This window comes from Pecten maximus, chromosome 14, assembly GCF_902652985.1.
Source record: "Pecten maximus chromosome 14, xPecMax1.1, whole genome shotgun sequence".
Lineage (NCBI taxonomy): Eukaryota > Metazoa > Mollusca > Bivalvia > Pectinida > Pectinidae > Pecten > Pecten maximus.
In genome coordinates, this window is record NC_047028.1 from 27,308,163 (window position 1) to 27,319,790 (window position 11,628).

Genomic DNA, 11,628 nt, shown 5'->3' on the forward strand with positions numbered 1-11,628 from the left:
ATACTGTATCACCATATTGACACTGTGGTATACTGTATCACCATATTAACACTATGGTATACTGTATCACCCTATTGACACTGTGGTATACTGTACCACCATATTGACACTGTGGTATACTGTATCACCATATTGACACTGTGGTATACTGTATCACCATATTGACACTGTGGTATACTGTATCACCATATTAACACGATGGTATACTGTATCACCATATTAACATTGTGGTATACTGTGTCACCATATTGACACTGTGGTATACTGTATCACCATATTAACACTGTGGTATATTGTATCACCACATTAACACTGTGGTATACTGTATCACCATATCAACACTGTGGTATATTGTGTCACCATATTGACACTGTGGTATACTGTATCACCATATTAACACGATGGTATACTGTATCACCATATTGACACTGTGGTATACTGTGACACTATATTAACACTGTGGTATATTGTGTCACCATATTGACACTGTGGTATACTGTATCACCATATTAACACGATGGTATACTGTATCACCATATTAACACTGTGGTATACTGTGTCACCATATTGACACTGTGGTATACTGTATCATATTGACACTGTGGTATACCGTATCACCATATTGACACTGTGGTATACTGTATCACCATATTAACACTGTGGTATACTGTATCACCATATTAACACTGTGGTATACAGTATCACCATATTAACAATGTGGTATACTGTATCACCATATTAACACTGTGGTATATTGTATCACCACATTAACACTGTGGTATACTGTATCGCCATATTAACACTGTGGTATACTGTGTCACCATATTGGCACTGTGGTATACTGTGTCACCATATTTACACTGTGGGTTACCGTATCACCATATTTACACTGTGGCATTCTGTTTCAATATATTGATTATGTAGTGTATTTTATCGCTGTGTCGAAGCTGTAGTATAGTCAAACCAGAATGACCTGTCGCGTTGAGCTTTTCGTGGAATATTCAAATTGGTAGTTCTATTTGTGCACAGGTGTGTTAACAAAACATATTGATTAGGAATACTACTGTGTCCAGCAGGGTGCTGTTTTGGGCGATTCGTTTTTGTTACAATTTTATATTGACAACACAGGGGTTGAATCATTTATATTTGATGCAAGTTTTATACATATTGAAGTAACTGTGTGATCAACTGTTCACATGTTAACAGTTCTGTCGCTAAATCTAGACCAGTATAAATACAAACGATGCAGCTGATGATAAGGTTTGTTACATTATAAACAACTAACAGATATACACATATATATACCATACATCCTGATGATTTGAATTAAACTGACTTAAAGACGAAACAATGGGAAGTGGGATTCACCTCCCAGAACAATATACGGGAGGCTCGTCACATGCCATCTAGAGAAATTAGGATAAGGTGTCTTGCCCAACGACACAACCACGACAGCACAGATCAGCCCGTTTCTCAGCTTTTCGCGCATGGAGAGGACAAACCATCTTGAAATAAAGAATAGCATTATGAGAAAGTAAACCAATAAAATAACTTAGTAATATCACAACCACTTAATTGATTCTGTCATTGACACTTTTATTTGAATTGAGGAATTGAGATTATTTTTAAATGTTGATTTCATTGATAATTTATTTTCCAAGCATATATTCGGACTCTATTGAGTTGTATATTTTTTTTGTTAAGTGTTTTTTTGTTTTTGTTTTTTTTTTAAATACATAACACAGGAAGTCAATATTTAGTGTGTTTCTCGTGATACCGAATTGATCACGCGATAATATTATAAAGGATATCATTGAGGGTAGATAGCAATGCAATTGTTATTAGAACATTTAAGTTGCATTTTACATCTCCCTGAATGTATTATGACTCTACCACAACGGTCACGTGATACGAGTTTCACTGGGGACACGGAAACATATGGGGAGGAATGTCCCCATAAACATCTGAGTCAGGTCACACATGGATATCTAAGTCAGTCCCACGTTAGGCACGAGACCGAACAGACAGCGGCGCAAGCAGACGACACCCAGAATGGACGACAAATATTTCTGATTTAAACAAAACAGGCAAACAACGTCAATATGGTAAGATTTACGATATATTCTCACGTCAAAAATGTCATCTGTATTTGCTGAAATTATTTTGATTTTATTGTCATTTTATAATGTCTTCTTAAAGAACTGGGATGTTTTTTTTCGTTCAACCTTTCCTTTAACCGATTTTCTAAATGTTCAGTGTTTTCGATTTTGTTGTTGTGAAGAAATGACTATGTGCCTTAATTAAAGGATAATTTAAGACCCAGCTACAGGTATGATTGACAGATGGTTCCTGTTTGAGCTTGTCGCTGTTGCTAGGGAACGAACTCGTTTAGCAACAGCGCCATATTGGAAGAGCCATTTATCTATTATAAAAATATATATTACTCACGTATAAAGTACTGACTCATTTATTCAATGTTAATGTTTAATATAAAAAAAATATTATGAATCACTGTAAAAAAAATGTTTTGCCTTGTTGACTCATTTATTCAATGTAAATGTTTTATATAAAAACTTTTTTTTCTGTATCATTTAAAAAAAATGATTTTGTTTTGTTTGAAACAAAAATATTTTCAATACTATCGCTCCATAGCAACACCGCGTATATATGAGTTTAATTTATGATGGACATAAGTCGGAATGACTGAAAGACAGAATATGATTTGCTACAGTTTTGTCATTTTCAGAAAATAATTTTGGCGTTAATCATCAATGTTTTAATTGCAGTATGGTCATCTTAACGTCGTACTCAAAAACTACATTTTAGAGAGGCACAGCGAAGAACAATGGAAAACTATTTTGTGAGTACACGTTAAGCAGGAAACTAAATGCGAATAAGACGATTTTATAAAACTTTTTATAGTAACCTTTAATATATTAATTGATAGTTAGGTACAGTGATACGAAATTACTTAGACTGCACCATACAACTGTTTGTACCTTTACGTCTCGTCACGGTACACAAGCGTGATTAGTTGTTTCGCAATTGTAAAATAAATGAAGTTTACATAAAGACGTAAGGTGTTGATAACTAGGAGATGTCTAAGGAAATTCAAATATATTTGGTCGAATGAAATGTTTCTATGTGGATTGGGAATTTATAGGCTTTATAATTCAATCCATTTCCTAATTTTTATTTCTAAATTCCTTGGAGATCTACGTCAAAATTTCGTAGCGCACATAGATGTTGTACATTATACTATTAACGGAAGTTGATATGTAAAATTTATCAATAATGTAACTTATAAATATGTTATTTATGGTGATAAAAGGAAGTTATTCTGCAAGTTATTATTGAAGCCAGTGTCTAATACAAAATCTAATTGAGATGGGAAAAAAATTAAGAGGTCAAATCAAATCTAATTGTTCAGCAATGTTGAAAATCAATGCATAAATTATACTTCATTTATTTTATTTAGAAAAAAAATAAAATACAAATCATAATTTAGTTATTATTGATTTTGCTTCATTTAACTTCTAAAATAATGTATCCATATTATATGCTCTCTTTTTGATAGATGTCATTGAACAATATGATTTCTATTATGGAAACCTTATAAATAACATTAACAAAGTTAAAATGTGTTACTTTTAGCTCTGTAGCTTATGGAGCTCATTAACCGGATGTGACGTCATTGTAATGGCGCTATCATATTTGCAGGAAAGAGGTTAATCACAGTGGCAATTTTCAGTCGTCTGAGAAACATGACGACGGCCTCACTCAGAAAGTTATCAATGCAGCCGTTGATACACTGGGTAAGTATTAATGTGTTAATTAAACAATGACATGTCGACTGTATACTAGTCCTGGAAAACAATTCAATGCTTATAATTACATTGTTTTCCTGATTGAAGCCAAAATGCATTTGAATTTCCCGCTTATCGTATTAATGACGTAGTAGTGAAAATCAAGGGAATTATTTCTCTTGGTTGGAACTCATTTCGCACGTGAAATGGTATATAATCCCGTGGGGTGTCAAAGAGTGGTCTTTTTATCATGAACCCCTCAATGTATATGTGAAGCCACTAAACGGTCAATTTTGTCGGTAACTTAGCAGGCGATTTATAACTTTACAAATGCTCGGATTCGGATTTTGGAGTAAGATAGGCCTTTGACCACGGCCAATAACCACAATACTAAATGTCCAGCATATATACACATTCGAACATCATGTCGATCCTCCCAATTTGTCACAAGATTTTTTCTATAAATGCTGGACTTCCAGTGTTGTCTCATCTTACATTTATCAAATTGGGTAATTTCGTATCTAAAATAGCACTTATGATCACTTTGGAACAACTACATTTCAGCATTAAAATTGTGAAGTTGCTTTATTTTTGTGGTTGCTTATGGAACTAAATGCTACCAAAATTCGATTATTAATTCCGAACATATTTGACAGACATTGGCTTTTTTTTAACCTATAACACCTGGAGCTGTATTCCTACATTGACCGAATCACTGTTAATTGAAGCATAGAGCCTCACAACTGCAATTAGGTTTACTTACGACATATAGGCAATTGCAATATACATATCTACAATAACAATTTGTACATCTATTGTCTCACAGGCCTTAAAAGAGATGCCTTCCTTACACTGGTTGGAGAGTATTTTATGGAATATCTAATCAAGAACTCATATGACGAACTTATCCGTAACCTTGGCGCCAATACGCTTGAATTCATCCAGAACCTTGACTTCGTGCAGACGTACTTGAAAGAGGAATATCAAGAGGAGGTCATGCCTAGCTTCCGGTGTGAGGGAGACTCTGTTTCTGACAGGATGACGCTTCACTACTACTCCGTCCGACCTGGATATACCTATTTTATCACAGGTAAATATTGGTCAAACTAGCTCTGATTGAGTTTTCAACTGGCAAACTTAAAAAAATGTAACTTGGTTTAATTCATGGAAAATGAGGCGCTCTTTAGATGTGGGCTTCTAATATCATGTTTGAGTTTCCGCCTTAGTTATCACAGATGGTATTTAGAGTATTTGTGCATTTCACTTGAAAAATAATCTATTTCTTTATCTACTGGTATTATGCCAGACTCTCCTTGTCCTTCATGACCTTGATCATGGAAAAACTACATAGTGAATGTTTGGAATATAACTATGCATGTCAACCCTGCATACTTTTACCTTGGATTCTGTTCTTTTAGGTTTCCTTACAGCAGTTGCCAAATCCCAGTACGGTATGCAGCTTTCAATAAATATACTGTCTGTCACCACTGAGACAGTAGCGCAGGAGAAAGGATACCGGGAACACGTCATCATAAACATTCTAGCTAAGAAACCGGAAGAACAGCCGGATACAGAAGGTCCTCCAACTTTTGTGGCTCAGACACCGAAGAACGCTGAACGCCAGATATTGAAAACGGTAATAGATATTTACAGCACAGTTTCTCCTATTACATGCAGTGAAGAAATTTTCTTCTTCTTCTTCTTCTTCTTCTTCTTCTTCTTCTTTTATTGATTTTTTCCTCCTTAATATAAAGTATGTGATGAATAGAATCATACACTTGTGTTATTAATAGACGGAATATATTATAAACTATATATTTCGGTATGTTATTGCCATGTTAGGAAATTACACATCAGATTATATACGAGTTAAGTAAATTCCATATTATATCAATATCAACGTAAGAGTAACTTTCAAATTTAACAAAAAAACTCTATTGCTTCTTAATATAATTTTTTCGTCGTATTCAAGGATGTCGATGCAGTGCGTGCCCGCCTTGAAGAGATTCTCCGTACTCAGGGAGAGGATGCTTTACCACTCAACAAGTACCGCAGTGCCAAGGCGAAATGGAAAGCCATTGCAAAGATCAGTCTCTTTTCCAAGGGATTCGTACCCAGCTATCCTCAACAGAGTGCAATCAACCCAAAGATGTTTATCGATGTCTTCCCCTTCCATCTTATTTTTGATTCCGAAATGAAGCTCTACCAGACAGGTGTCAGACTGCAGAAGATGATGCCCTCTATTAGAAGCAGGATGGCCAAAGTAACAGACTTCTTCACTCTCAAGTATCCCAGATGCACCGATTTTACGTTTGAAAACGTCAAGAATTTTGTTATGTGTCCTTTTATACTAGAGGTACAAAAAGGTCGACTGGCCAAAGACTTTGTTCAATACGACCCTTTCCAGATCAAAGGTATGATCACATGATTGTGATGCCGTGTTTGTTTGTTTTTAATTAAGAGATATTCCATGTCTGAACTATTTTGACTACACACAATCAGTCTGAGTGACACAATGTACAGGGAAAAGGCGAAAAATTGTGTTATCAAAAAAAAAAAAAAAAAAATACACATAAAAAAGTTACCACTCTAATTGTTAATGCAGATTTGTTTTTCACTGTTTGTCACGATAACGAATCTTTTTATTGCAATTTACATCGTCTATGCTTGATAATCGACAGGCCAGATGTTCATGCTGATGGACAGAAACTTCTTTTTCTTCATCTGTTCCCCGGTGGTAAGGTCATGGCCCGATCTTGAAAAGCGTCAAATGAAAATGGCTGATATACCTATTTGGGATGCAACACGTGACTTCTTACTGACAGATCTCACATACAGGTAAGGAATTGGTTTTCAGGAAATGGATAGTTATAGTCCTTATGAAAGATGTTTATTTAAGAAAAAAGTATTATTACTGCAATTGAGGGGTTAAAATGCGTGTTTCTTTTTTTTAACTAAGGAAGAAAATAGCAAATTGATTATAGAATTTTCGAATACACTTAATGTATATTCTTAAGGCAAATATTTATGGAACGTAAGTAAAATATCAATAATAGATACTGGAATGAATAGGTATTTTTTGTTATACAGTTTAGTGAATGAAAATAATTTACTCGAAGTTAAGGCATAAACATTTGCTAAAGATGAGCTTTAAAAATCATCCGTAAATATCCTTGTGTTATGGTTGTCACCACATGTTCGTTCCCACACACACTCAAAATAATTCAAGTATCTTCAGGTCTGTTTCCTCACAAGCAAAAGAGAATAATGTGAAACTATTTGTAGGATTGCTGCGGGTCAGACGACCGTCGTCGAACAGGACACCACTCTTCTTCTGGAACAGCAGAGGTTGATGGCACTGAGCATAGAAGACAAAGAAAAATTGACACTGCTACAGAAAGATTTGGACAGGGAGAAACACAGGCACGATTCACTTTATCACGCTTTCCTCCCCCGCCAGGTCGCCAACATGATCAGAGAAGGAAGGTCCTATCACGGAGGTAGTCAATAATTTTCAAAGTTTTTGAAATATTTTCATTCATATTGTTTCCGATATTGTATCTAGATTTGTACCTAGATTCGAATGATATTTTGATTATTCATTACTGAACAGATAAACCAGTAGAAAAGACAACTTGGCGGTGAATTGTCATAGTCATAATTATGTAACCATAACGGGTACGTTATTCGGGGCATTTACAACCCATTAAACCACTTCCTAGTTATTCACATAAACATGGTAACGCTAAAAGTGAAAATGATCATGCATATTATCAACTACTTACTTATTCGTATTTTTATCCGAATTTGGTGTATAACCTACGACACCATATAAGTAATTTCATATCTTTTCACACTTAGTGAATAGCTATATCTTTGTAACATTCATATGAATTCTATTATTTACAGAATACTTCCCTGAGATGACGGCCATGTTTTGTGACGTAGTACAGTTTATAAACCTAGTTGCTAACTGTAAGCCTGCGGACGTTGTAGGAGTCCTCAACTCATTATATACAAGATTTGACAAGGTCACGAAAGTTCACGACACTTACCGAGTAAGTGAAATAGTACAACATACGGGCTTGATATAGTTTACCCCCTTTTACACTTTCGATTTTTAGCACCACTAACACAACCTAAAAGGACGAAACCGCCTTTTAAAGTCATTTTATGTTAATCATTCGACATATTTTGTAAAATTTAATTTCTTAATTCGTATGTAAAACTGAAATTCACTTTTTTTAAATGTAAGAAATTTTAGATGTAAGCTGATACCCGATATCATCGGAAACCTAAGTAAGAAAACGGTAAATATCATGATAAAACAGTTGTAAGTTAAGTATGTAGATACAGATCGTTTAACCATTCCCACTATTGATGATATAGGGAAAATATATTTGATAAAAAATGAGATAAAAAACAAAACAGTGTTGGTTGCGATTATGTGCCTTTAACGGTATTGGTTTGTAGCTATGTCACGGAATCATGTATAATTTTAGTTATAAAGTCACTGAATTGTGTTAAAGGTGGAATCTATTGGTGATGCGTACTTCGTGGTGTCCGGAGTACCGGAAAAGATAGACAACCACGCAGAAAGGATAGCGAACACTGCGCTCGGAATGATATACCTTTCACATGAGGTTTCTAACCCAATGACTGGCGCCAGAATCCAGGTTGGTGACAGACGGAAGCTCGTCGAATACTTTATTTGTTTGAATTGTTATTGTCAATTTTCATTTTTGTAAACATATAGTTGTCAAATATATCATAACAACGATATACTGCAGTTTGTTTCGATACCTCACAGCCAGATTACATTCTTCAAATATTTCAATTGGTTTTATTTAGGTTCCGTTGATAGATTAAATTAAGCACATACACATAAATAATTTATTGCGTAATTAGTTCTTTGATGATTCATAGTAGGAACCCAATGCCTTTTTATAAGTTTAAATCAAATCGACAGACTAATCGTTAGGTCATGGTGTCTACAGCCTGTGCTAATATTACAGATACGAATTGGCATACACACCGGTTCCATGATATGCGGTGTCGTAGGAACGAAGCTCCCACGATTTATTGTTCTGGGTGAAACAGCTGTTGTTGCCTCTAAAATGGAAAGTCATGGCGAACCCGGCAAGATCCATATCAGTCCGTCAACGTACAGGTAATGATTGTTTTGTAACATTGCTGTGATTATAGTGAAGTACATAACGATTTACGTTTTGTGAATGGTAATTGTTGGAAGGTTTTTTACTAATCTGATTTTTCATCAAATTTGGAGCATAACACATTTCGGTTTCGATAGCATAACTGACGCTGAACATTGCTCCGGAAATAATTTTAACTTTTTCTTCAACATCAAACATTCCTCGTATGAGTTTAAGCATAAACGTTTTCCATCGTAGCTTCTATTATGATGATATGTCGTCGATGAAGCAGAAATCGCTTATTTTTCTGGAACATCAAGTCATATTCTCCTTGTTCGATTTCAACGGCCTCACTGCAAATCTATATATTTTTGTCATATTTTAACCTCTTTTTAATCTGAATTCGTTTGCCCATCGACAGTATATGTTTGGCCTGAGATATACAATGATTTAACAAAAATGTAAAACTGACATAAAAACGTAGGATCTAAGATAAATCCCCATAACATATCGTCCGTTTTAATTAAGTATATTATATATAATAACGACATGAGAATTTCTTTTATATTGAATAGTACGCGTTTTTGTATGTTGAAATGAGTAGATAATTATTATATTATTACACGATAGTGAGTTGAAGTAAATCAATCGTCAATATTTCTGATTATATAATAATGTAACTTATTCTTAATTCATTTATTCAACTGAAGAGATGTTTCCTGTTTTGGCCACATAAATATCGTAGACTATATGCCTTTAAACGATAATCGACTTGCAGGTTGCTCAAAGGAAAAGGTTTTACACTAGAAGATAGAGGGCGGATTGAACTGAGAGGCTTTGGGCCGATTGGAACATTCTTTCTGACTGGGAATGAACACGCTTCAGATGATGACCTCGTAGGTAGGTCAAAATTGACCAATCAGGACATCGCTTTCATCAACGAAGGTCATGTACATGATCACAAGAAAGCTAACCAGACACCATCTTCTGGAGGCAAGTCAACAAGGCTTCTTTAATGATAGATATCGTTGGTGATTTGGTATCTTTATGTAACTTTCTTTCCTGTCATATTAATATACCTGTAATGTAGCATTTATGGGAATAAATCGAAAAAAGTCATTGGTGTGATAACATTAACAATTTAAATGTATAATATGCATTTTATATTATACAATTCATTGTATTTGACAAATGTTTTTTTTTCTTTTCTAGTTGGAAGCCGGCCACCTACCGGAGACAGCGAGTTTGCGACCTTTGCTTACTAGTAAAACGAAGCGTTCTACTTACAGTAGCCTCAACTAATAATATGTGAAGCGTAGTGAGTGACAAGGGATTCTTCGGCTGTATTCGTGGAAAACTTTGATAAAAACTCATGAGGAAGCCATGACAAGCCAAGCACTAGTTATTGGAACCCCCTTATCTATGACTCTGGTTTTACAGATATTGAGTTTAAGAATCTTTAACAAAAAGATAATACAGACATTTTACCGAAGAATTGCATGAAGATAAGTATGAATGATTGGATAACACTAAACTTTCGTTAGATAACAGGATTACGTGTGTGAAAATCTTACGTAGACAACTAAACCTGTAGTTTCTTTAGGAATTCCATAACTGCGTCACTTTAGAACCGAGTCGAAACTTTGTGGTCAACTAAACCATGAACTTATTTATTTATTTACAACATTCGTGAAACGAAACAAGTAATATCTACAGTGTACATATATTATTCTCTCTTCGTGGCCTGGTGAGAAGCTCGGGAGGAGTTTTACTGTCTGAGAAACCGGATTAACCACGGAACCACGATGTCGACCACTGACCCCATGTCTTTACACATCCGATCAGGGGAATCGAACCCTGGTCATCAAGGTCAAAGGCAAGTGTGATTTCTATGACGCCAGCTAACAAGAACGACCACGATGTTCATTGCGAACTTGTTGTTTGCTGTCATCTTGAATGCTGATACCTCAATCACCAAGACAGTGCAGTTCTATACCTGCAAGAATATAACACGCAGTGAAGAAAAATATTGAGCTTTCGTTGTAAATCTTAAGTGATTGACACAATGATACAGGTTCATTCACCGCTTAACAAAGGCCACTACGAGGTGTGTATGTATTCAATAGCCTTCCATCGGCACAGCGCGACCCTACTGAAGCAACATAAAAGGATTTACGATCTCTAGATAATAAAAGGAGAGACGCATTCTTTTGATACTGTTCAAAAAGTTCATTGTTGAGGAGCTGACGAGACTTGCGTGGGAATATAATCTCCTAGCACTGTGCCAGGATTAAACGCGCGTGAACTTGTAATAAGTCTAAACTAGTGTGAAATATATTTAACTCCATTTGAAATGTTTCTCGCTATGATATTATAATATAATAATATAATATTATATTATATAAATGAGGGTTAGCATGATATTGTTGTATATTTTAAAAATAATTCTCCTTAGATAATATAGCAGTATGACTTTAGTGATTATTTTAGCTGTTAACTGTATATAAGAATATAATAATATGTGCATTTCTTTATACTCAATGTTTACTGCATATACAGATAGTAACATTCTCAAAGTAGTAAGATTATGTCTTTGGAGATTTGAAATATGATAATTAATATATTTGTACATTCCTCAATTAATTCGTATTCAACATATAATTTAATAA

General features: G+C 34.8%; 1 protein-coding gene across 1 annotated transcript; it reads left to right on the forward strand.

Moving 5' to 3' along the window:
- The first annotated feature begins 1,883 nt into the window (after positions 1–1,883).
- LOC117341839 (guanylate cyclase soluble subunit beta-2-like) lies at positions 1,884–10,224 on the forward strand. The gene is made up of 13 exons (XM_033903700.1): positions 1,884–2,003; positions 2,787–2,860; positions 3,721–3,815; positions 4,633–4,896; positions 5,225–5,442; positions 5,779–6,220; positions 6,488–6,644; positions 7,092–7,306; positions 7,716–7,864; positions 8,336–8,482; positions 8,822–8,976; positions 9,738–9,952; positions 10,172–10,224. Exons 1-13 carry the CDS (start codon positions 1,884–1,886, stop codon positions 10,222–10,224), a joined length of 2,304 nt encoding a protein of 767 aa, XP_033759591.1.
- The last annotated feature ends 1,404 nt before the right edge of the window (positions 10,225–11,628 follow it).